This window comes from Oreochromis niloticus, linkage group LG14, assembly GCF_001858045.2.
Source record: "Oreochromis niloticus isolate F11D_XX linkage group LG14, O_niloticus_UMD_NMBU, whole genome shotgun sequence".
Classification (NCBI taxonomy): Eukaryota; Metazoa; Chordata; class Actinopteri; order Cichliformes; family Cichlidae; genus Oreochromis; species Oreochromis niloticus.
Genome location: NC_031979.2, coordinates 12,260,452 through 12,286,946, shown reverse-complemented (window position 1 = coordinate 12,286,946; position 26,495 = coordinate 12,260,452). Strand labels below are relative to the sequence as shown.

At 42.9% G+C, this 26,495-nt stretch overlaps 1 protein-coding gene, 2 long non-coding RNA genes and 1 other non-coding gene across 4 annotated transcripts; 3 read left to right on the top strand and 1 right to left on the bottom strand.

Moving 5' to 3' along the window:
• Positions 1-2,192: 2,192 nt before the first annotated feature.
• LOC100694668 (uncharacterized) lies at positions 2,193-14,509 on the top strand. The gene is made up of 3 exons (XR_003213786.1): positions 2,193-2,689; positions 2,791-2,969; positions 13,995-14,509. It is a non-coding gene; the product is annotated as an uncharacterized LOC100694668 (transcript).
• Positions 11,002-13,853, top strand: fzd9b (frizzled class receptor 9b). The gene has a single exon (XM_013269332.3). The coding sequence runs from the start codon at positions 11,589-11,591 to the stop codon at positions 13,344-13,346; it is 1,758 nt and encodes a 585-aa protein (XP_013124786.1). The 5' UTR covers positions 11,002-11,588; the 3' UTR covers positions 13,347-13,853.
• A 10-nt stretch (positions 14,510-14,519) lies between the features above and the next one.
• LOC112842128 (uncharacterized) lies at positions 14,520-23,367 on the top strand. Its single transcript, XR_003213785.1, has 2 exons — positions 14,520-21,644; positions 22,843-23,367. It is a non-coding gene; the product is annotated as an uncharacterized LOC112842128 (long non-coding RNA).
• Positions 23,368-23,455: 88 nt separating this feature from the next.
• Positions 23,456-26,140, bottom strand: LOC109194616 (uncharacterized). Its single transcript, XR_002056417.2, has 3 exons — positions 25,891-26,140; positions 25,679-25,789; positions 23,456-25,484 (listed from the first exon to the last, which is right to left on the bottom strand). It is a non-coding gene; the product is annotated as an uncharacterized LOC109194616 (long non-coding RNA).
• Between the last annotated feature and the right edge of the window lie 355 nt (positions 26,141-26,495).

Sequence of the window (26,495 nt, the reverse complement as noted above, 5' to 3'; positions counted from 1 at the left end):
CTTTATTTTGCATAACCAACAACTTTTATTATGTTTTATTTCACATTAGGGTTTTTTTTATGCATAATGACTTTACATTAGCTTCATTAAGTTGCTGTGACATCCCAAACGCAGTATGCACAGACCGTAAGGTTGCATGCACTTTGTCTCAATTTAGAGACTCAGAAAGTGCTTAGAAAAGAGCCACAGTTAATTCTAAATTCTTCTACAGTGAAAAAGCTTTGACACAACAGCGTTTGATAACTATGCAACCGTTTGGTAGCTGTGTTAAAAAAGCATCTTCCTCCTACTGGCTAAACTTTGTTTGGTGGTCCCCCCCTTCCATTAACTAGACATGCTGGTGACCAAGAATGGTGCAAAGTCTAAAGTGTTCCACACCAAACCTTTTGACCATTGTTAGATTGCCATTCGGTACTCTGGTGAGAACATATTTTGGCGAATACCACCTTTAACAACAACAAAGTCTGCACGACCCAATGTTGTGGAGGAATTTTGGCCTGCTTATCTTTGCAACGTTGCTTCATTTCTTTGAAGTTTGCAGACATTTCTTCATGCTTAGCTCTTTTAAGGTCACAGCATTTTAGTCTTGTTGAGGTCTGAAGTTTGACTTTGTCATTGCAACACCTTCATTCTTTTCTTTTTCAGACATTTTGTTGTAGGTTTGCTGCTGTGCTTGAGATCATTGTCCTGTTGCATGATTCAGTCTGAGTCAAGCTTTAGCTGTTAGACAGATGGACTCACCCCTGCTCTGCTGTCCTGAGAGTAAATATGAGGTGTTTGTGCTGATATACTGCGTTTGGTTTTTTACAAAGGAGGTGCTATGCATAATCAAACATCTCCACTTAGGTCTCATCTATCCAAAGAACGCTTTTGCAGAAGTCTTGTGGTTTGTTCAGATGCAACTTTGCAAACAATAAGCTGTCCTGGCGTGTTCTTCTCATAGAGAAGAGGCTTTCTCCTGGAAACCTTTCCAAATAAGCCATACTCGTTCATTGTTTTTCTAATTGTACTGTCATGAAACTGCCTGTAGAGTCTCAGATGTAGCTCCTGGCCTTTTTTAAGTACAGGAAACAAACAATAGGAGGTGCTCACACCTGCTGATGATCAGTTTATCAAGCACATTTGATGCTTCTGCTACTGACCCTCATAATTCCTATGGAAATAATAAGGGTGTATGTAGTTTTTCACAGGACTTCAGAGAGTCCTATAAAATCTTTCATTACATGACTGTACTTGTCAGTGTGAGCACCCGTTTGCATGAGAAAAGCAAGTGTAAGTACAGACGCATGCAGTCAGACACAACAGATAAGATGCCAGCAAAGCATACAAGACCAAACAGGAAGTAGTCAGGCAGTCAAACTCCGTCAAACTGACAGAGCAGGATTTCTGACAAGACGGTGGGCTGGTATAAAAACAGAGCAATGTGGGACAGGTGTGCAGGCAGGTGACGATAAGACAGTCTGTGAACCCGTCAGATAGTCTGCCTCTGGAGACAGTGGCAAGCTTCCACTGTAGCCACGATATCACATTCAACACTTCCTGTTCTTTCCACCAGTCTTTGCTTATAATGCAGATAATTTTGAGATTGAGTTTCAGCAGAGACATCAATATGTCTGCTCAAACAAGACAAGTCAGTATGACTCTAAGATTCTGAATATTCTTCTGCAGATACCTGCGTATAGAAATGACTGATATGGAAGCTGAGGAACAGCAATAAGAGCGAGTGATGTAAAAACAAGTAAAAACAAAAGAACAGATGACCATGCATCACGGCAGCTTTAACTAGACAGAAAAGGTCAACTAAGATCTCTACTAGAACAACGTCCAACTCTGCACCCAAACCTAAGCATCTCAAGGCTCCCACCTAAACATAACCAGTGTTAAGCTTATGTCTAAACCCAACCTTTCAGTTTGGCAAGCCAGTCACATACTAGTCATAACCCAAGCGGTGTTATCATGATTTGAACTGCTCAGGCTCTTCGGGGTAGTGCACTTCTCTTACTCCAAACAGGGGACTGTAGAAAATATATCCTATTTATAAGAGCCAACTTGTGGAAACATTTTTAGCAACAAGTACCCACTGTCCTTGAAAAAAGAGCTGGCAACATTGCCACAGTGTTGCATGTAGTCAGCTGGTAGCGAGACAGATAACACAGTTTCTATAATCAGTGTTTAAACAAATTATTTGCTTAAGGGTTGAACGCCAGTTTTAGGAAGGATGGCAGCTGCAGGAAGCAGCAGTGACTGTGCAGCTCTGTTTTTACTGTCGGATGAGACGGATCGCCTGTTTGTAAGGCACAAGAAGAAGAAAGAGAGGGAAATTTAAGGCATGCATATGGAAAACTTCAACATTTCTACATTAACAGAGCAGTCATAAAGCAAGTGATTCTAATATCCACGCTGGCATTTCAAAAGCCCTGGAAATTTTTCAAGTGTGGACAGTAAGACTTAGTTGTCTCTTAGACGCGTTTCTATTAAAACGTGCTTCCGTAAATGCATTTCAAGAGAACTTGGATCACAATCACAACATTTTGATTGTTTAGCAGCTCAGCTATCTGCTCATTTAATTCCAATAATGCTGACATTCAGAGGATATGGCAGCAGCGTCATTCATGCTACCTGCCTCAGGCTGTGAAGAACATTATCTCATTTCAAAACAGCAGAGGATGAGGAACGCAGATGGACTGAGGTGAAGAATCAGGCCCATTCACTCAGTCACCTAATAGCACTACATAAAATTGCATAACAGTGAAACTGAGACACTTTGTGCACGCTGTCCTCTCATTACAGCAAATGATTGTTTCAAAAGGAGCGTTCGAAAAGAGGCGAATGCGGACGTCAAAACCCTGCAGTCGTGATTGCAAAACAAGACGGCCCCTGCTGATGCTGACTTTTGCTCCGCCTGCTTTTTCTTTACCCTTCAACACTGCATAAATTTCAGATTAGTGCTACACAACGTGAACAAAGAGGTAATTAGACGATCCGAGCCTTAACAATTTGCCATTATACTCCCTGTCAAAGGCAGCGCACTCATCCAGATGTATTGCTTTACATGTGAGGTGTCTCTTATTACACCCATAACAATCTCAGACAGCCCGTGTCTCTGGGATAGTAATGTCATGCTGGGCTGTGGCAAGGCTCTCCCATTGTTCTCCACAGGTTGTTTATAGCTTTGTGCCTGATATATGATAACCAATAAGTGAGAGGTAGTAATTACAAGGCCCACACTCCAGCGGATCGCCTGATGAATGCGTGAAATAAAAGATGGGGGTTCTTTGTGGAGGCTTGTTATTACAAAGACATACAGAGACTTGACATACGGCAGTATTATGAGCAGCCAAAGGGGGGTATAAATAGCGTATACCCATTTCCACCAAATAGCAAAGTAAATAGCATTGACCTTCTTAAAACAAATCAGCTGCAAGCCAGAAAATGCCCAAATCAAAATACTCAATTGCACATATTCCGACTCTATTCCCGTCTCCTGTTCAGGTCAGGAAGGAATAACACGATTAAAAGAAATAAAAACATACAAAGAAAGCACAATAGTATCCTATTGTAGGGCCCGGGACACACAGCAGCACTGCGGTCAGACCGTGTGGCTCCGAAGCTAATCAGCGGCACAGTGCCATTTATTCTTTATGCAAGTCGCAGCAGGAATACCAAGGAGGTGCAACAGCCAAACTCAGAGGACCCATTTGTTAATTTGCAAATTAACCCAGTAAATTGCATCACACTCGGCTTATTTGTGCCAGGAGTTAGCTGAGAAGATTAATAGCACTCTGTAGTAAGAATAAAGCGACATCCGTTCACAAAGCAGCTATTTCTGGCTCAGTGATGTCCTGAGATATAATAGTAAATGACCACACAGTCACAGAAACCATTAATCAGCCTTTTGAGAGACAGGCTAGCTGCAGCATTGTTTTATTTAAAGATGTGGTTCATTCCAAATAGGCAGTTTAAGAAATGCACTTTCTTAATGAGTAGATTAATATCAGTTTCTGGACTTTTCTGGTAAACACAGAGCTAGAGCTAGCTAGCTTAGCCTAGCATAAAGCCTACAAATATGGTCGGTTAGGATAGCACCTTGGTTAAAGCAGAAAATCCCAAACCAACATGCCTAGAAACCAACCCAAAGGCCGTGTGTTCAAGATGCTACGTGGACAAGATGTTATGAGGACTTACGAGGAAATTTCTCACCTGACAGGTTAGCGAGTGGTTGCTGGAGGTTTCTGGTTTTCACCAGGGAAAAGCAACAGACAACTGGAGAGCCAACGGCTAAATACTCATTTGCCTGAAGGCACTTTATATTGTAAGATAAAGACAATAATAAAATAGCGAAAACCCCAACAATCAGAGCAAGCACTTGGCGACAGTGGGAAGGAAAAACTCCCTGCAGCCATCTGCTGCAACGTGGGGGTGAGGGGTGGGAAACATGACAAAAGAAACACTGTGGAACAGAACCAGAGATGACTGAATAGAGAGCGGGATATAAACACATAGAGAGAGTGAAAAAGGTGTGTGAACAAGGAGCAGTGTGTCATGGGAAGACCCCAGCAGCCTAGGAGTATTGCAGCGTAACTAAGGGAGGATTCAGGGTCATCTGATCGAGTACTAATGATATGCTATATCAAAAAGGAAAGTTTTGATCGCAGTCTTAAAAGTAGACATAGTGTCTGTCTCCCAAATACAAAGTGGAAGCTGGTTCCACAGAGAGGGGCCTGAAAGCTGAAGGCTCTCCCTCCCATTCTACTTTTAAATAGGAACAACAAGTAAGCCTGCAGTGCGAGAGTGAAGTGCTCTATCTGGGTGATACAGTACTATGAGTTATTTAAGATAAGGTGGGGCCTGATTCTTCAAGACTTTGTATTTGCAAAGCAGGATTTTAAATTTTATTCTGGGTTTAACAGGGAGCCAATGAACAGAAGCCAACGTGTTGGAGAAATATGTTCTTTCTTTCTAGTCCCTGTCAGAACTCTTGCTGCAGCATTTTGGATTAACTGAAGACTTAATAGAAGTTTTTAGGACAGCCCCGACTGGCCACTAAGCTGTGAACAGGTGCAACAAAAAAGAGACATTACGGTTAGAGCATAACACAAGTTTTGGGCTATTTCATGCTCAAACCAACAGTCAGTGCAGTGCGTACTGCTTTCTATGTAACTTGCATTTAGTTAACTTTTGTTATGCTCTTTTTTTTTTGTTATAAAACACTTTGTGATCCTTGTCTTGAAAGGTGTTTTTTTTTTTTTTACTTACTTAATTACTTATGTGAAGGGACCAGACCAAGTAGTTGCTATTCTTTTGTCTGGCTCTAACCAGGGAATGAACCCAAACTTAAAAGCTTGAGTTTTTCAGTCTCTGAAAGAGCTTTCACTTTACTTCAGGAACCCTTATGTGGGTTATTTCAGAAAAACAACCGATATGAATCAAAAAACAGCTCCTCTAAAACTCCCACAGTAATGCTCGCATTTGTTCAATATCTTACATCTAGTTTGTATTTGCTAATCTAAGTTATACATGAGAGCGGCATCAATCGTGTCGTTTAAAATGTTGAACAGCTCCTTATTTTTTTTAAAAAGGTCAATCCTGATTGATGCAGACTGAGGGCCAGGTAACTATCATCCAGGCTACTGCTACACTCGTGATCCACCAGCGCTCCCACCGTGAGAGGCCTTGTGCCTTGCATAGACCTGCTAATGCATCCTGATATGTGTTGCTTAGCTTACAGAGAGAAGTCTCTCCAACAATAAACTGAGGCCTTCAGAGGGCATACTCAGCCTTCAGTCTGGCCCTCTCCGATGACCCACTGTCTTTGAAGTGTGAACTTAAAAAACGTTAAAGTGGAGAGTGGTAATGGAACTTCAGTCAAAGCTTCTCTTTTTGATTCACCGAGGTCTGGGTGCTGACGTACAATAAGATATCATCTCAGAGTCTGGAATGCATTTCCTCCCCCGCTCGATCAGGCTTAATTTGAAGTCGGAGCCTTTTTTTCCTACCTGAAGCCAGATCTGATAAAACCGTCTTCTAGCCCGATTTGTCAAATAGAAGCGCAGGAGTAAATTTCCTTTCATAAAGCAAAGGTAAAATACGTCTGATACTACAAAGTGCAGTGTTTGAGCTGCAGATTTTCACACTTCACTGGACAAGATGAAAATATCAGGCTTTGCAGTTATCTTAAAGAAATAGTTTGAAACTCTGGGGAAAATTTGCTTTACTGTTCAGAGAGGGCTGAAGTCACTCCCTTAGCAGGCATGAGACAGGAAAAAACAGAAGCAGTACTTCAGCTCTAAAGCTGGATCAAGAGAAACGTTTTAAAAGTATAACAGCTATGATTCGGGGGACGGGGGTTATAGTTTGTTTACTGCAATAAACAGCTGCTCTGTGTCTCTCCAACAGTTGAAATAAATCTAACACTTACAGCTATAGATCATTTATAAAAGCCACAGTAAGTCACGCAGTGGTACTGTTATTTTGAAGCATGCGGATCAGAGGTGGGAACAATAAGGTGACCTAGAACGAGAGGGAGTAGTAATGTGGAGTAAATAATGTGGGGGGGTGAGGTTATGGATGCATTTGAAAGTGAGAAACAAGATTTTGAAAGTGATTTTAGAATCTACAGGTAGCCAGTGAAGCTGCTGAAGAACAGGGGTGCGAGTTATGATCCAGGCTGCAGAATTCTGGAGGAGTTTGTGAAGGGACTTGTTAGGAGACCAAAGAGAAGAGAATTACAATAATCAATCCAAGAAGTGAGAAGTATAGCTACAGCATGGGGGGTGTGGAAAGGACGAGGCGATTGGTGTTGCATAAGTGGAAGTAGGCGGATCGGGTGATGTGATTAATAAGAGACTGAAATGATAAAGAAATGTTGAGGATGACACCCAAAATCTTAGCCTGAGGGGAGGAAAGGATGGAGAGTTTGTCAATATTAATGGAAAATGCGTGGGATGTGGTTAGAGTGAAAGCTGTACAAGTAGAGTGAAAGTAGAAATTCAGTTTTATTAATATTGAGTTTGAGAAAATTGAAGGAGAACCATCATTTAACCTCCATGAGACAGTCACAGAGGGAGATGGGTGGAAGGGTGAAATTGGGTTTGGAAGAAATATACAAGTGAGTATCGTCCACATAACGGTGAAAATTAATATTGTATTTCCGAAATATGTGACTGAGTGGAAGCATGTAAATAATGAATAAAAGAGGCCCCAATACTGAACCCTGGGGCACACCAGCAGAAACAGAAAATGAACTGAGTGTGATCCAAGAGATATGAGGTGAACCAGGCAAGGGGGTTATGACTAATACCGATGGATGCAAGTCTTTTCAGAAGGATAGCTCAGATCAAGAAGGATGAGGATGGTGAGAGAACCGGTGTCAGCTGCCATCGGGAGGTTGTTGGTGATTTTTAATAATGCTGTTTCTGTGCTGTGAAGTGGTCAAAGGTTATTGAAATTATGGAGCTCTGTACCAAGTTTTTAACAATTGGATTAACGGAAGCAGTTTTCAATAATGTCAGTACTGAGGGAAGAGTGAATAATGGTGGTAATAAGGGGGGCAGTGAGGTAAGATAGGCTTTAATTTAGACTTTTGAACCATTATTGATACATCAGATACTGAGGGGAGAGTGGAACTTGAAAATGATGACTGGTAAACAAAGAGTGGAGCAGGGAGTCAGCTTCAAAGACTTCAGCTCCTGCAGAATTAGGTTTCTGGTGAATATTAGAAATTTTGATTGTGAAGAAGGACATGAGAGATTTACAAAATTCAGCACATACATATGAGAAGGAAAAGAGTCTGGAGGCCAAGTAATGTTGTCAAACAAGGAAAGAAACTTAGGGTTACATGCGCTAGAACAGATTAAACCAGAATATTATGCAGATTTGGCTGAGGCAATACAGTTCTTGTAAAACAAAATGTGATTATACATTTCTTTGTGTATGGTTAGTCCGGTTTTCTTAAAGAGGCGTTCCAGTTGGTGCCCCTTAGCTTTGGATGTAAATCGAGGTGCTGAGTGAGAAAAGAAGACAGATCTGAGTTTGAGTGGAGCGAATGTATTAAGGTTTTGATGGTTGGTATTATAATAAGAAACCAGATCATCAGGAGTTGAAAAACTACAGGTTAAAGAGAGGTTAATTATAGCAGATGATTTATGGACACTGTGGAAATATATAATACTATAAAAATTCCTAAATACGCTTGAACTCAGACACTTTGATTTGGTGGTGAATGAAGTTATTCTGTCTTAGATATGACTTTTTTTTTGTCTCTCCTCAACTTCTCAAAGGAGTTTAAGTCTAATTATTCTGTGCAATACAGCCACCCGATGACAAGAAAACTCATCATTTTCTTCCTGCATCTCATGAAATACATTACCTTGTGTTTATATTTATGTTTATCTGAAAGGGGCAATGCATATCAATTCACATGAGCACTTTAATTCATCGTGTAACAATGCCAGGTTTAGACCCATAAGCTAATTTTCATCCGTAGCCCCTGGCTGGTGAACTGTGACGGATCGTGGGCTGGATGAGCTGCTAACTCACTGACATTCTGGTTTATTGTTTACATCAAAGATGATATTCTTCTGATCTGCAGTGGCTTAAGCTCAGCTTGTAAACGATCCTGCATTAGTAAATTGTATGGGTGCACTCTACATATTTTGAATAAATGGCATTTTTTGGTGCTTCTAGGTTGTCTTCATTTTTCAGCCTATGAGTTTGCCTCTTGGTTATGATTTTAAAACATTTTAACTACTGAAATCAGAGCTGCACATTTGAGTTTTAAGCAAAGCTAGCAGCTGCAGATTTTGTTTTGGCCTAACCAAGCATGGTTTGCTTTTCAGTTTTTATATAGCTCAAGCAAAAAAAAAGTTTTTTATTTTATCATGCTGCAAAGCTACCAGCTGCTGCTGCTGGTGGTAACCCTTTATTTAACATTAGATATGGGAGTGGTATTTCATATAACTCTTATCAGCTCTACTGAAGCAAATAAGAACCCTCCATGAACGTCCGCGGCATCTTTCTTATTTTTCTATATATTTAACCTGCTGTGCAGTGGCCTAAATGTTAACCCTTCAGAAAGGGGCAGGACGAGGCATGTACGCATCTCGCTGCAGCAGACAGACTTTTAACACAGGGGCTAATAGAGACAGTATGCAGTTGACAACCCATTCAGTCCCGCAGGGCGAGGGGCCAAAATCCTTGAGTTCCAGCCCTGTTTGAGAAAAGATCAAATGCTCAGAGCGACAGCTGTGGAGCTGCAGGCTCTTCCCATTCAGCCACTAGATGGAAACAATAGCCTGCTCTGCACAATCGCCACTGCATTCATTTATTGCCTGTTATGCCTGATTCTGTGCACCGCTTTGTCTCGTCTCATCATGCCCGTGAAATCATCCTGTTTATGTATTCTGGGTATGCATGGGTCTTGTGTTTTTAGATCCTTCAACTGGTCTGCATACAAGCACCTGCCTCTTCTGAAGTATCTTTTAGCAAGGCAGCAAAAAAAGGGGGAAAAAACAGCTGCAGAACTGCTTTGCTTTTATAGAAACTGGCCCGCAGAGCTTAATAAAGTTTCACATTATATTGCATGAACACATTAGCAGAAATGGTGACAGAGTAATTTGTGAGTCAGCAACAGTGAAACGCCACTGGGACTATCACTTTACCATAGGAGCGGGTTATTTTCTACAACTCCGCTGGAGAAAAATAAACTCTAAGGAGCAGTAGTAGCAGGTTCCTTATTAGGGATCCAGAGGGGGAACGTTCCTGCCTCACATATGTCATTTTTATGGAGTCCTCAAAATTACTTATTAACATATAACCACCATTCCAGCTCCCTTTGTTTTCATATCTGATTGTATGGTCTGCATTTTATATGACTTCACGTCCTCATTGGAATACTAGTTTGTAACTAATATTTAATACTAACAAACTGCTTAAAAGTATCTGCTGTAAACATGATACCTTTAGAAAAGACATGTGTAACATGTGCTAACAGACCTTAGCTTTTACCAAATCCTGAAACTGCCTTTGTCTAAGCCTGGCACTAGACGTGGGCGGATCTATCCAAATATCACTAGTATCGATACCATCTGATCCTCACTATGTAGGCCAATGAATTTTGTTGAGTTTGGGAGTGAAAAAAATACCCCAAACATGCGCTATGAAAAATGTATGAACTTTTTCGTGTTGGCTGTCGGTTTCTTATTTACAAGCAGATTAAAATTCAGGGTCTCCAAAAAAGTGTCAAAATACATGAAAAGCTAAAAGGTGTGATTTGGTGGTTATTAAAATATGGTCAGAATTTTCAAATTGATCTCATACGTCATGACGCACTGCTCTTCATATTCATATTCTTCATATACCCTGCATAAGCTGGCTTTTGAAGTTAAAAGTATCGATACTGGTATCGGAAATATTGGCCCTGTATTAATTTGGTATCGATCAATACCAACATTTGCAGAATGGCACAGAACTATCTGGCACCCCTTTTGCTCTGTGTTAAATGGTGCATTTAATTAATCTACAAGCCTGGCAACACAGCAGCACTTCTAGTCCCAGGTAAGGGGGCCTCTGCAGGTTTACTTGGCATTTTACTAAGGAATAACCGAGTGCATGAATACCTTTTATGTATTTTCACACAGCAAACATGTAGAATATCCTCCTACAAAAAAATAAAAAATAAAGAAATCCATGGTATCCTCATTACTTACTGAAATTAAAAAGTCGCTGTTGATATGCAGAGATGAATCCCTGCATGTAAGTTTTTATTATTATAGCTGTTCCTGAGTGAGATTTTTTGCCCTTTTAACCTACGTCGTGTTTAATGTGAAAAGCTGCAAAATAAGCGCAGCAGCTTTTCTGTCACATCGATAATTTTTTGTTTTACTCGAGTGTGCAAACGACTATATTCGTCGTGGCATTGCAGCTTCCCCCCTCCCTCCAGGCAAAGCGCCCGAAAGGGTAGGCATACTATTCAGGGCAGAAATGTCAGAGGTATTTGACCATCCTCCAGCATCTGTCTGATAATTTTCCTTGTGTAGTGCTCGGGCTGAAATGTGAGCGTCACGGAGCGCCCACCCTCCTCCTCCTCCTCCTCTTCTCCGTCTCTCCCTCAGTGAAGTCCCACTGAGCGGCTTTCAAACTTCAGTGTCGAGCCTGAAAGCGGAGGAGGAAGAGCCGGAGCCGACAAACAGCCTCACAGCAGCTCAAACAGCCGCTGTGATCGCTGCCTCTCTTTTCCTCTTCGCTCGGTCCACTTTGAGGATTTACGCTCAGCTCCCCGGCGTTTGATTTTACGATTTTTGTTTTTGTTTTCGTTCCTCAATCGTGTATCGAAGTTTCCGACTGTCACGTTTTAGTCACGGACCTTTATCTCTGCAGACTGTGGGAGTAACCGCTTTAATTCAGGACTAAATAATAACAGCGAGCCGCTCCGAGTGCAGCTGGGGAGGTTTTCTAACGGAGAGCTGGCTGAATTTCGACCTGCCCTCGACATGGGGAAATAGCGGGGATCCTCTCTACCCGACCCCGTGTGTCTTCTGAAAGACAGAGACCCCTTTTTTCCCCTTTTTTTTTTCTTTTTGGCCGAAACAATGAGTATGGACGGCTGTCCGCTGAAGGTGGTGATTTTTTTGTGGTGTCTGCTGGTGATTTCGGGCTCCAGCTTTGAGATTGGCTCCTACGACCTGGAGCGTGGCAGACCGGCCAAGTGCGAGCTCATCACGATCCCCATGTGCCAGGGGATCGGCTACAACCTGACCCGGATGCCCAACTTCATGGCCCACGACGACCAGAAGGAGGCTGCCATCAAACTGCAAGAGTTTGCCCCCCTGGTGCATTACGGCTGTCATGTGCACCTCCGCTTCTTCCTCTGCTCCCTCTTCGCCCCCATGTGCACGGACAAAGTGTCCACCTCCATCCCCGCATGCAGACCCATGTGCGAGCAGGCCAAGGAGAAGTGTGCCCCCGTCATGAAGAAGTTCAGCTACACCTGGCCGGAGTCGCTTAATTGCGAAAAGCTGCCCACCAGGAATGACCCCAACGCTCTGTGCATGGAGGCCCCGGAGAACGAAACCAGGACGGAGGGGAAGAAAGGGGAGGGCATGCTTCCAGTGCCCTCTCGCCCCAGGCAGCCGGGCACGGGCAACAACCGCTCTCCGGGCAGCGTGGGTTCTTGCGAGAACCCAGACAAGTTCCAGTTTGTGGAGAAGAGCCAGTCTTGCGCTCCACGCTGTTCCCCTGCTGTTGATGTCTTCTGGTCCAGGCAGGACAAAGACTTTGCTTTCATTTGGATGACCGTGTGGTCCATCCTGTGCTTCGTCTCCACCGCTTTCACCGTCCTGACGTTCCTCCTGGAGCCTCACCGCTTCCAGTACCCAGAGCGGCCCATTATCTTCCTGTCCATGTGTTACAACGTGTACTCTGTGGCCTTCATCATCCGCTCAGTGGCCGGGCCCGAGAACATCGCTTGCGACCGTGAGCACGGTGAGCTCTACATCATCCAGGAGGGGCTGGAGTCCACCGGCTGCACCATCGTCTTCCTCATCCTCTACTACTTTGGCATGGCCTCATCTATCTGGTGGGTCATCCTCACTCTCACCTGGTTCCTGGCTGCAGGGAAGAAGTGGGGCCACGAGGCTATCGAAGCTCACAGCAACTACTTCCACATGGCTGCTTGGGGCATCCCTGCTCTCAAAACTATCGTCATCCTCACTATGAGGAAGGTGGCTGGAGACGAGCTGACGGGGCTGTGCTACGTAGGAAGCATGGACTCGGGCGCCCTCACAGGCTTCGTCCTGATCCCTCTGTCATGTTACCTCATCATCGGCACCTCTTTTATTCTCACGGGCTTCGTGGCGCTCTTCCACATCCGGAAAGTGATGAAAACCGAGGGCACCAACACGGAGAAGCTGGAGAAGCTCATGGTGAAAATCGGCATCTACTCTATCCTCTACACCGTGCCGGCCACCTGCGTCATAGTCTGCTACTTCTACGAGAGGCTCAACATGGACTACTGGAAGCTGAGGGGTCTGCAGATGAAGTGCGGATCTTTTAACGGACCCGGCAGCGACTGCTCGCTCCAGACGTCCGTGCCCACAGTGGCCGTGTTCATGCTGAAGATCTTCATGTCGCTGGTGGTCGGTATCACCAGCGGGGTGTGGGTTTGGAGCTCCAAGACCCTGCAGACCTGGCAGGGCCTGTGCAGCAGGAAGCTGGCAGACAGGACTAGTAGTAGGAAACCCTGCAGCGGTGTCAGCTGCGGCAGCACACACTGCCACTACAAATCTCCTGCTGTGGTTCTGCACATGGCCAAGACTGACCTGCACTCAGACAACCCCACACACGTCTGAGATTGAGCACACACACACACACACACACACACCTTTGCCCTGTGTAAGGAGCTGCTAAAAGACTTAATATGAAGATGAGGCATTGAATTGAACTGTCACTTACTTCTGTGCTGCTGCCAAGGGACACAAAGCTACACCATGAGAAACTATAAACAGTATTCAGTGCATAAAGGGAAAAATGTTCAGTATTGCTATCCATATGTTTCCTGTTCATAGTGTTCTGTGCAGTTGACATGCCGGTGTTGCCAAGAGAGGAAAAAAAGAGACTCGTAGGGGAGGTATGTTGGGAAATATTAGCGTATTCTCCTCCCTGATAGTGGCATGATTACCTGTTTAAATCTGTATAAATGTGTTATTTATTGTAAATATATTTAATTTAAAGTTCACCTTGGCTCTTACAGGATTTGTTGTTTAGATACATTTATTAAAAAGGTCGTGGGAAATCAAGTGCCTTTTCTAAGACCTCTGGTTCTGGCCTTTTGAAGGATAATAAATTTGTGGAACTCATCCTCAACTTTCTTGCCTTCTTGTTGTTTTGATGACCGTTTAACAGTTTCAGCAGCATTTAATAAGTTTCGGTGGCCACAAATGATTGTTTGAATAGATTTCGTAGCTTTTCTTATTCAGGGATTTTTATTTTTTTTACAGCAGGACTGCTGCCGCGTGTGTTGTCTTCCAAAGCGCAGGCTACATCCCAGAGGCGTCCCCGACAATAATCCTCAAAGAGAATTGCTGATGAATAGAGTGACAAACCGTGGCAAGTATTAATGTTTGCATCATCAGAGGAATATATTTAATTAATGGCTGTTTTAATCCTTCCGCCGAATCGCTGTTGTTGCCCTCTCGCTGCTCTATTTGATCCCCGTGCAAACACTCGGCACTTTGATGTGAGAGGACAGACCTGAAGTGGATTTCAGCCTTATTGCATGGTTTCACTGACAGATTGAAGCTTAGCGCACGCAGCCAAAACTGTGGTTGCTCATCGAGTAGATGGATTATTAACTTAATATTCGAGTTTATATGCGGCTTGTGTCTCTTGGAGCCTGCGCTTCTGATATGAATTAAGGAATTCCGCTAAGCAGTGCATTTTGTTTGGCTAAAGCAGCAACGTGCCCTCAGAAACTGCCACGAGGTATAAACGATCACTGGCTGATTCAGAGAGAAGGTATGCATAGCATTATTTTTCATTGAACAAATACTCTAAGTTGGTCCTGTGCAGCTAACTTTTCAGTAATAAAGCTGATTTTAACTGTGCATGAGCGCTACCATCTCCTCACACGGTCCATAAAAAAGTGAAAATAAATAGCTTTTACATTACTGGACTTTAACAATTTAAGCACCAATGTAAACTGCAGACACACACACACACAGCAAGTTGTGTGGAAATTAGTGTTTGACAGCGGTGGAGTTTATTATGTCTGTGTGTAATTGTGTGCTGTGTCACCACAACCAGCAGCAGCAGCAGCAGCTCGTGGGAGTGATAGTTTGGAAAAAGTGCGATGACCAGGAACATCAGCGGGATGTGAGCTGGGTGAAGCAGGCGTGTGCTCGCTGACCATCTCCGGACATTTAAAAGTTGTTTCGTTTTCATTTTTTTCTCCACCGCTTGCATTTCAGCCGAGTTATTAAGGATGTAATACAGCTTGTTCCACAGTTTTTAAATCAAAGACACATTGTGTCTCTGCAGTAAATTAACCACATTTCCACTTGGCGTGGTGGTGTAGTAGTGGATTTGTGCAACGCATGAGTTAACTTAAATTACTTATTCCTTCCTTCGTTGGAAGAAGATGTGGGTTAACTACCAATATCCTCCCCTCTTTTGTTTTCATTGCTCAGCCATTGTAGACGTTGTCCACGGTTTTGGCAGGCGAGCGCTGCGAGTCCTGGACTCTGACACTGTGTGGATCACATTTAACTATTAAAAAGAGCTGTTTTGCTTGGAGAGCAATCGCGGCCAGAGGCTCGGCTGGTGGTGTTTTTAGGCCACATGTTCCAGTTCACGAGCCACTGAACGGGGGCGCGTGCTTCCTCCCCGGTTTACACTCCAGTGACATGACCCGGAGAGGCCAAACACTTGCCGTGTGAGACACAAAGCAGCTTGTCCCACCTGCGCTGAGCTGCTCTGATTAGATAGGAGCTGCAGAGGGTTAAGCCCCTCTGAGCTTTTTTTAAATATATCTTTCCATGTAGTGCTGAATAAGAAGCCTCTTTTTTTTAAATAAAAAAGGGGGGTCAGCAACAGCGACAGGATGTCTTTGCTGTGTTTCTTTTCCACAAGTATGAAGTCTATTGCTGCATTTCCAGGTCACTGAGAGCTATTTTTAGCCTCTTTTCTTTCACAGAGGAAAGGAATCACACAGCACAGCGCTTCAGATAGAGGCACGAACGAAAGAAAGGTTCATTCCAAAAACAGAGTTTGTTTGAGCTGTGGTTCTTTTGGCGCCAGATATGTGGCTGCCGGGAACACCTTGCCTTCACACACACACATGCAAATGCGCACACACACACACCTGAGGTCTGCAGGGCTGGAGGAGCGCCAGCCAATCAGCAGCAGGCTTGTTTTGAAGAAGACCCCACCCCATCTCTAGTAATGTCCAATTTCAGGAGTAAGTAAGCCCGGTCTCGCTCGAAAGATTTAGTTTGGCTGAGGCTCGGCGCTGTTTTTCTTCTCCTCTGGCTCAGGAGGTTAAATAGTGTCAGAGTCAGTCGCACTGAGCACCAAGTTTGTCTGGGCCAAGAGTGAGACTACTCCCAGAAAAGGCAACACTTTTCCTTTATAGGTTTCTCGAGGAAATTTCATTGTGTGCACTGGGAGCTTTACAGAGTATTTATTGATTCTGTTTATCCGGGATTTGTACAATTTGTTTTCGACTAAAAGGCGTAAAAACACCTCAGTGGTTATCCCGCTTTAGCTGCTGACACTGTGTTTTTGTCTGCCGAGGAGAAATCCCTCCATCTGGTCATGGGTCTGATTAAAGGCGATCATTATGGCATCAGTACGCCTCCCTCATAGACTTAAAACCCCTGCCCAACCCTGAGGGTAAAAAGAGAAAATAAAGCATCCTTCATTACCCTGCCCTCCCTCCCTTCTGCAGCCCCTCACCCCCCTTGAGCACTATCCCTTTCCTGTGCTGTTTTGATGTGTAAATGAGCGCATTGAAAACCTGCAGGCCCCCAAAGAGATGCTTTCCATGAAAATGCGGCAGTCAGAGAGCACCAAAGTTCACACAGCTCACCAGTCCTCGCAACCGGACTCCAATCAGACGCCCAGTACACGCACAAAAACCACACAACGCGACCGCGCGCGCATGCTGATATCACGGCCCGCGCGGCGACCTCTGAGGCGAGTTTGATGGTGACTTTTTGTCTAAAATGAGGATTTCAGTGTCAAGTAGCAGAGGAAGAGACAGAAAGCAGGCAGACTAAGAGATGAAAAGCCGTTTTGCAGAGGGTTTCTCATTGTTTAAGAACCTCAAATGTAGCACAGAGGGAATGCTTAAAGGTGTTTTCACCATTCAGAACTACTGTGTCATACATACATCTGTTGGTTTGTATGCAGGTACTGAAAGTCCATCTCCAGTTACCTCTCTGTGCTGTTTGAGAGATATTTTTAAGGATAAAGTCCAGCTGTTGCTCGTCCAAGTTCACATCAATATTTTCAGTGCTGCTGTCTGGAAAAAAAAGCTCCATCTGCCTCACTTCAATAAAGAACAGAAAGTCTATTTGTATTTAAAATATTATCAATTACCTAGAAGGTTTGGTCAGTTTTAACAAGTCAGATATTAAATATCCATATCACACTGACCTGATATTTATTACTCTGTGGATCGCAGTCTCAGCTGTAACTGTGCTTGATGTGAGCTCAAGGACACGTACCTTCAGTCTTCATCCTTTCATCTTCATCTAACGAGGGTAGAGACACGAACAGGAGGAAGTGTTCCTTTCAATTAAAATCAGAATGAACTATGAATTAAACATCGTCCAAAAGGGACTCAAATCAACATTTAAAACTTCAATGAAGAGCACGCAGGCACAGCAATAAGAGCGGCGGTGTCTGCTCTTCTTCTGCAGCATGGCTTACAAGCCGGTGCACACATTTGTGACGTTATTGAGATGGCAAAATTAAAGAAAGAAGCAAAAGTTTTGTTTCGGGGCCTTAACAAGGAGTGTAGACTCGCTCCCAGATATAAGAGGAGTTAAATATAATAAGGAGCAGTGAGTGAGGAAAGCTCACGGCAAGGAAAAAAGTAAAAATGGGTGACTATTGTTGTATTGAAATCATAACTAATAATGCTCTTACATCACTCTTTAGCGTCATCCACTGACACTAAAGACCACAAGCAACAGGAAGTGACTGCACCTTTCAGACACCTGGAAACCAATGAACAGCCACAACCTGTGGGAGAGAACTCTTCTACAGCCAATCACAGTCCATCTGGGAGCGACTGCAATCACTCAGATAATTACAGTATATCTAAATTATAAATTCAGAGAGATTGCCAACACACTGCAATCAGTTTGAGTCGGTCTGTGCAATGGCAGCTCATCTCTTTGCAATAGGAATGCAAGTTTCTGGTTGGACACTGAAGTAGTTAATGTGAATTTCTGCTTAATGGGATTATCTATGTATGTAGACATCAGATTTTCAATTTTGAATGATGTATTAAGAGTAAAACTGCTGTATTATCACAAACAGATTGCATGCTATTATCAACTTGACCCCATTCAAACACAAACTGATCGCAGACTCCATCTTTTATCATCTTCCTGATGCATCCAAGTTACTTTGAGGAGGACAACTGAGTGATCACAGACCTGGTCCCTGTCTTTGAAGCAATCATTTCAAATGCAACGAGACTACAAGTCCATTGTTTCCCTAGTGCTTAATATCCAATCTGCCCACATTGGATCTTTGGGTTCTCGAGTTGTTCCTATTCCAGGGATGAAAAAATGACTATGTTTTGTAAAATCCACTCTTTGTCCTTTGTGACATACAAAGTTATAGAATTAGTGACACAGAGCTACAATCATTATTCTCAAACGGGCGAGTTGCTGTTCTGAAAGGGTGTATTTTAACTCACCCTATGATCTTTTACGAGAGTGAACCAGTGCGTGATCTCCTGGTTTATAAAACTGCCAGTTTTGCCACAGGTCTCTAGAGCGGGACCTTTATCTGAAATATTCAAGACACCAAAGACAAAAGATGGTTTGAGCCAGTGGCATTACCCAGAGGATATGGTTCTAATTGTAAAGTTACTCTGGGACAAATTAAGTTAAAGATGTGAAAAGTGCATGAAAACAGCGCTGTAGGTCAGAACAAATAAAAACATAAGAGGTACGGATCGGAGTAGAAGCACTTTACAGGAAGTGAAAGTTTGAAGAAAAAGTTTCCAGCTTTTTGCTGCATCTTTTTTTAAATATATATTTTTTTGTTTTTCACGTCCTTTGATCAATAAGCAGAAGACAGAGAAGTAAAGCTTTCTCATCCCTCTGTACTCATTCCTGTGCTCCGTCTGCCTGTGGCTGAAGGAGAGATGAATCAGTGAACAGAGGGAGGTTCCACCGCTCGCTCTCGCTCTCTGAAGCCAACAGCATTGCTGTGATCACTGTTAATCTCCTTTGCCACTCTGCTGCCATCTCCTCAAATACATTCATCTCATTTCCAATAGCGTTCGCAGCCTCTTCTTCCTTTCTAATTAGGCACCGTCAAGATTTCAGAAGTCACCCTTTGGTGTTCTGCAGTAAGCGAGATGGCTCTTTGAGCGAGGGGGTCAGCCATGGCAAGTATTTGTTTGAGGGTTAAATCACAGCAGGCCTTTCATCATGTTGTTATGTTGCACGATCAGAGGCTTGGGATTATGTAGGTCAGACGTTGGAGAGTGAGAGCACCCCTTTTGTAGCTGCCATTTTTATTCAGTTGCTAGGCAGCACCCGCTCTAATCTCTTGTACCAAAGAGTCTCTCCCCAGAGAAAAAGAGAGGGAGCAGGAGTTACAAAGGACGGGAAAAAATGTGAAAAAAGCATCAACAAAGAACACAAACCCATGCAAGGACTGCTTTTAGAAACACTTTAAAGGGAGGGAGTGGAAATGGACAGGATGTGGGAGTCTAAGCTCGGCCCTGAAACCTGCTATGGCCCTCCTGAACATCTTTAAACCCCTGTGGACTGTTTGTGCCATTGACTCGCTAACTAAAGGATCAACAACAGCGGGCTACATTCAGCATTTGAATCTGTGGCACTCTTGCTTAATGCCGGGAAGCGAAAACTTAACAGCCTTCAGTTCTCAAGTCTAGCTTTTCAAAACAAGTGGAACAGCTCCAGTGGGTCAGTCAAAGCAGGACAGTTGATGAAAGTCACAATGTTGACACAGATTTTCTGTCAGCGAGTGCCAAAATGGATCAGAACCGCTCAGATGTGGAGCTCGGTCGTCTGGCAAAGTGTGTCTGCTGTCGCGCTGCTGCTGCTGCACCCCCATCCTAAATGTGCTCATGTCACGCTCCGCCATCAAAGGCTCACCCCTCGGCTCTGTGTTCTGAGAAAAGGAGGCACACCACCCCCACCCCCACCCACTGATCCTCCCCTCCCACCCCAGCCCCGGGCTCAGTAAGGATCTGCTATTCTCCGTTGCATTTCACACGCTTTGATTTGGAGTTTTGAAGTTTGTTCTTGTCTGCCTTTTTTCCTCTCTATTTTTTTTTTTTTTTGACTTAGTTCTGTTTCATATTGACTGTTTTGATTCATGAAGTTTTCAGATGATGAATGCTCTGAAAAACTGGCACTGCAGCACTGATGGCTCTAATGCTGTCTGTAATCACATACGCCTGCTCTCAGTCAGTGAGCCTTTGCAATGACAAAGAAGGCCAATAAACTGTATGCAAGACAATGAGTTAGTCTGATCTCAAACATTTACATCCTTGCAGGGAGTGAGATGAGAGGACTGATAGGCTACCTCTACAGATTTAGCATAAAGTCTGAAAAGTTACTTATTTGCAAAGTTGCAAGTCTGCTGTTTTTGTTGTCTACATTTTCATTCTACAGTGTATTGACTCTCTTGGCAGAACTGAGATGAGCACTAGTACCATCGTCATATCTGTATTCAAACAATAAGCTGTTAGCTAGTAGCTTAGCAAAAGTCCTTGAGGCGCCCCTCATTTCTCTAGATTTTGCCAGGAAAATGGGAAATGGGTCCAGAGATTTATTGAAATGTGCAAATACACAAAGAAATACAATATGTATAAATATGTTCATCATAATCTTAACTAAGTGCAAGTTCTTGTAATTTCTTTAAATATTACAAGAATGCATTGTCATGCTTAAAAATAAAGCTGCTACCAATCAGACACTTTCCAGGTGGTTTTCTGAGTTCATCAATTTTGACGAGATCCCCAAAACAACTGGCTGAAATGCAGCTCAAACCATCAGAAGCCTCCACTGTGTTTTATAAATGGCTACAGACACTCACTGTTGTACTTGACCTCCTCCATACATAGTGACAACAAACTGAACTCAAATTTTAAGTTTGGATTAATCGCTCCATCAGACCTGTTGTCACTGATTTTCAGTCCAGTTCTTGTGTAATTTGGTATGCATCAGTCTTTTCTCCATGTTTCCCTTCCTCAAGAATAACTTCTTGACAGCCAACTTTCCACTGAGACCATTTCTGATTAGGCTTCAGTGAATCAACTGAAGGGCCAGATGCATCTCTCAGGTTCTGTGTCAGGTCTTTTCTGGATTTTTTTCTATTTCCTTAAGACATGACTTCCAGATACTGTTTATCTGGTGTAAATAGTTTTTCAGGCCTGCCCCTTCTTCTTCTTTTGTCCTCCATTTGTTCAGTTTCATCATTTTTTTAAGGATAGGACAAGTTTTCCACTAATAGCTCAAGGGGGAATCCCCTTATTGGCATCATCTGCCTGTTAAACTGTGTTATCTATGGCATCTTTCATACATTCAACAACAAAGAATCATGAGTATAGTAATACAATTTTAAATTAGCTAAGTTGTCTGTGATCTGTTGACTCAACACTGCTTCATAGCTCAAATTAGTTTCCTTTTTATATTGACTCATGAATGACTGACTCATAGGTCAGCGTTAAGCAAACATAAAAATCGTCATTTGAAAATACTCAGGTAAAAGGAGTGGACTGAAAACTGGTGAGAAAGCATCCAGTGCCCAAAGAAAAAAGCCTGAAGAATTATTGATCAAGAGCATTTTAAAAAACTACAAGTCTGGCTGCTTAGAAGCAAAATATACAGAAATGAGGGGTGGCCCGAGACTTTTGCACATCACTTTAGTTGGTAGGTAGACGGAAACAAGTGTGAGCAATAAGAAAATCTGCAAGCCAGCACCTCTAAATCTCTGTCATTAACGTGCTATTATACATTTTATTTCTATAAAACATCACAAGTCTGAAACTATTTCTCCATTAATCTTTTGCCAAGCTAAGCTAACTGTTAGCTATCTTTGAAATTAGCAAATATTTCACAGAATTACACACACACAAAAATTGTAAGTCAATAGTTTATTGTTTTATTAGAGTAAAAGAAAGACTAGAGTAAGAGAAAGACTAGTAGCACTCTGTCTTTTTGCTAAACATGATGCTAAAGCTAGCAACCCGCAACCTAGCAAAGATTGGAAAGAAGGGAAAACAATGAGGTTTGACTTATCCAAACAAGATGCAGTTTCAAGAGAGGTTCTGTTCATCTATTTTTTACAAAAAGATTATATAAATTTGATGTAAAATCTTAATTAGCAATATTTTTTAAAAAAATTTTGTCACCTGTTTCCAGTCTTTATGCTAAGCTAAGCTAACCGGCAGGTGGATGGAACAAGGCTCAGACTGACGCTACATAACAAATGTTGAATTATCACTTTAAAATTGGCTCGAGTAAGTGGAGCACATCAAACAGAGGGGTGATTTTACTCCACCAGACTTAATTGGCTAATTAAAGCGGCGCTGTGTGAATGGTGCCTGTTATTGTGGGTGTGTGTGGAAAGTTGAAGGGCATGGGGGGAGTCCTCAATATAACACCAATGGGAACAGTTTTCTAGCCTGGCTTCTGTTCTTTGTTTGCAAGAATGTGTGTGTTAATTAACTTGCGTGTTCGGCACATTATGCAAGTATCCGCTCAGGTTGCCCGGGATTATTTGTATTCTGTAAATAAAAGGAGAATTTATTGAATAGGACATTTTGGGGCAGTTCAAACACATTTATCCAAAAAAACAACTTTCCTATCATCAATTAAGCCCTTTTCTAGCCAGCACTGTTGACTCAGGCTGATCACTGTACATTAGCCAGTCTGCGGAGTAAAAGGAACCAGCTGGGGCCACACTCACTCCAACACTGGACCTTTTGTCAAGGTCTCAACCCCCTACAAGTAAAAGAAAAACCTTGTTGTATAAGACATTGTTCCTATTGTGGCGTGTTAAAGCTGTTATGCCAGGTCCAACACAGTGCTGAATAAACTGCGGTTTGTGTACATACTGTAACTGTAGGCTGTGGAAACGGAGTGAGGCAACGGTCTGTGATGATCTTGGCGGCTGGTGAGGATTTGGCATGCAGACCAAGGGCTACAGCAGCAGCACCACATGCGGCCTTTTCCCTCAGGATAATAACTGCCTGTGGAGGAGAGAGGGAGAAAACCTGCAAGGATCAGCCTTCCTGTTCACACCCCATCATCCATGAGCTGGCAGGATCCTTGTGTTGTTATGGTCATGAGACATTTCCTGTGTGTGTTTTGGGGTTGCATCTGGGCTTGTTTACAGCCTATGCTAGAGCCTCATTAAGTGGAACATGGTACTAGGCGGATGTGGCGGAGGGGGGCTCAAGTGCCTATTAGTGGGGCCAGTCTGTAGCCCCAAACCAGAACCCAACTGGGCCAGGTGCTTCAGCCGGGTTTCCAAAATACAGCCAAACATGGCGAAGGAAAGCTTACTCATTAGGAAAGTGTGCAATTAATTAAAAAACCCAGATGTATCATCCACGGAGGCCTCAGATGCAGAATTAAATAATGCTGGTGATATTCTGTGTTTCATTTCTTAACACATGCTTAACACACTCCACACCATCAGACTACTAATTCAAAATTTCTGATCATAATATTTAAGCTTTTGGGGATTTTTTAAAGAATAAATGATTTGTGTGTATTTGTTGAGCACTAATTCCAGCTGCGTATATTAATACATAACACCACATTTATCGTAATGAACTGGGAAACAAGCAACTCCTTGGTAGTGGGATTTTTTTGAAGTTCAAAAGTTCAAAGGAGGACCCGAAAATAAAGGTGCAAAGTGTGCACGACGCCAGGCTGCAAAAACAAAGAGTGAGGCCTAATTTAAGAAAAAAGACTCACAGCAATCCAGCCCAGTTCAGTAAAAGGTCAACCAAAGCAGAAAAAACAGGTAGAAAAATCTCGAGTCAAGGCATCAGCTGAACCACAGGGGGACTGGCAATCTCAAAACAACAGCCAGGCAGAGCTTTAAACTGCCTATGTTACAGAAAAATGTGATTATAATGCATTACTTTTTACTGTGTTACAGCCAGCGCGAGTAAAGCTGTGTGTGGACAACTTAGGACAAACTTTTCTTTTGTTTCTTTAAATTACTTACAGATTATATTCAGGTTGCAGTTATATGATGATGACTTAGAGTGCAATTGCTTGAATTTAAGGAGCTGAACAAAACAATCTATTTTAATACAGTCCCATTTGCAGAGAGTCAAGTGAAAACTGGCTGCCCGAAGTCTGAAACCTATGGATCTCAATAACTTTTCTTCTTTGTGATGCTTTGCCAGGTCTTTCCTTCTGCTGTCTTCAAGTGCAATTCAGCTAAGTTATGTTGTGATAAATCTGATTGGGCAATTGCAGAATGTTCCTCCTTCTTTACCTAAAGCCTAAAACCCTCAGGTTTCTTCCTGAGTATCTTTTGGGTTAGTGTTTATCTGCACTTTGAAGCACAGTCCAATCAACTTTCCCTCATTTGGTGGAATCCGAGCTGGAAGTAAAGCTCCGTACACATCGCAGCTCATCATTTCTGTCTTCTGTCAAATCACTAATAAACACGAGTGACCCAGCGCCACTGGAAGCTATGCATGTCCATACATCACACTGGCTCCAGTCTGTTTTACAGAGGACGTGTCATTCTCTTTAAGATATCCAAAGAATGCAGTTCCAGCGCCGGTCTGCTGTTTTAGATGTTTTTGCAAAGCCTAATCTGTTTTTTTCTGTTCTTGCAGCTGATGGCTGGTTTTTCTTGTTTTCCCTTTAAAACACCCTGCCACATAGTGAGCGCATTCTTCACTTGATTTTATGTGTTATATATCTGAAGAGGTCTTTGCTATGGAAAGGATCCCATGATCATCCACCACTCCTATCTTCAGTCAACATCCAGGCCTTTTTGTGTTGTTGTGTTTTTTTTTTCCATCCTTTTTGCAGCCCCAGGACTTCTCTTCTAAAAGAGCTTCTTCTACTACAAGTTGGGTTGAGAGAGTTTCCAAATTCAAATGTTACACTTCTAATCACATGCTGACATTTTAACTGCTTAACTAACTGATGAAAAGGCCACACTTGTACATATTTTAAGTCCAGTTATATTTAAGCCCGGGTGTCAAACTTATTTTACATCAAGTGTCAGTGTAAAGATGTTTAACTACACATTTAATCCCTGAGATATCTTAATAAATAAAATGAAGAGGTACAATTACACCATCACATTTCAATTATTCTACATGATAAAAGTGTACAATTACAGAAAAGGTTCTGGTAGCTCACTGCCCGGACTGTTTCGTATTTCTAAAACTTGAACTTTTAACCAAAATTTCTATATTAGCCAATTAAAAGCATGATTTTTTTTTGTCATGTCATTTTTTTAAATATTATTTAACTACTTTGGTGTAGTATAAATGCCTGTGAGGGAGGTCTTTATCAGCAGGAAAAGCAGCTGTAAAACTTCAAAAAGTTCAAAACTTTATTCCTGCCGTCATGTTTTCCCAAAACTGTCCAGTGGTCCGGATTGGAGTCTTTTCTGGGCCAATTCTGGCCCCAGGGCCTTATGTTTGACACCTCTGCCCTGGACGGTGACTCAGTCTAAAACCTTGTGCGAGTGTATGATGTAAATGTAGACACAGGCAGGTGATCCAGCTGGCGGGAACAAGACAAATGCACAAAGTAAAACTAAACATGAAACACAAGGTAAAAACAAAACAATTCCGGGTTTTAGAAATTCAGTACTGATTTTGTGTCTTTTCTTGGAATTAGTCTAATGGGAATCGCCCTTCATGGCTGCTAAATGAGTCTCTTTGATTAGCATGAGCATACTGAGGCGTTCTTGATACCTCCTTTCTTTCTGTGCATATCCAAGTAGCCATCTTATTAATGTGCGCACAACTATGAGACCCTCAGAGCGGCAGCTTCATGAATTCCTGCTACGTTCCAGTGTGAAGCGTCTTGCACAGACAGAGGACAAAGCAGAGAGGGATTAACATCTCCCGCCTTTCGGCACATGCACACTCGCGCTGTGTAACGCTTAACATAATCAAACACTCACCCAGTGTGACACACAACACAACCAAACACTCTTCTGGGGCTACACTACTAAAACAAACCCGCGCTAGAACCCCAGGGGCCAAGGAGAGAGGTGGAGGAGCTGAGGAGGCGGATATGAGGGAGGCCAAGCACTCCTGGTGTTTATGCTGAGCAGCCAGCGACTGGGAAACGCTCGGAACACGATCCTCATGTTTTCCTTACCCCAGCTAATCCGACAAAACGACAGAGGGAGCAGATTCCGTTACAGAGAAAGCTGCCACTTAGATATTTATCCTCGCTAAGGCAAACATCTGGCCCCGGTGGGCTTTTTTCATAGGGCGATATGAGTGGGTGTGATACTCTGCTACATTTATTAGGGTGTGAAGCTCTAATTAAAAGTGAAAGCGATGCCCGCCGGCCAACCACGACAGTTTTCTCTATCCCCCCCCCCCAAGGTTCATCTGCAGGTAGGATGAAGCGAGAAGAGCGTTACGGCCTGTTGAATAAAACACAAGCAGATGTCAGAAAAATGAGAATGCAAACAAATACAAACAAATACAAAGACAGGGAGAAAGGGCAGAGGCAGAGAGGAGATGTAGGGGATTTATCTGCTAAGGAGGTGCTCAG

Bases quoted from the DNA above. Each gene is read 5' to 3' on its own strand.
- fzd9b (XM_013269332.3), top strand. From the start codon at position 11,589: ATGAGTATGGACGGCTGTCCGCTGAAGGTGGTGATTTTTTTGTGGTGT.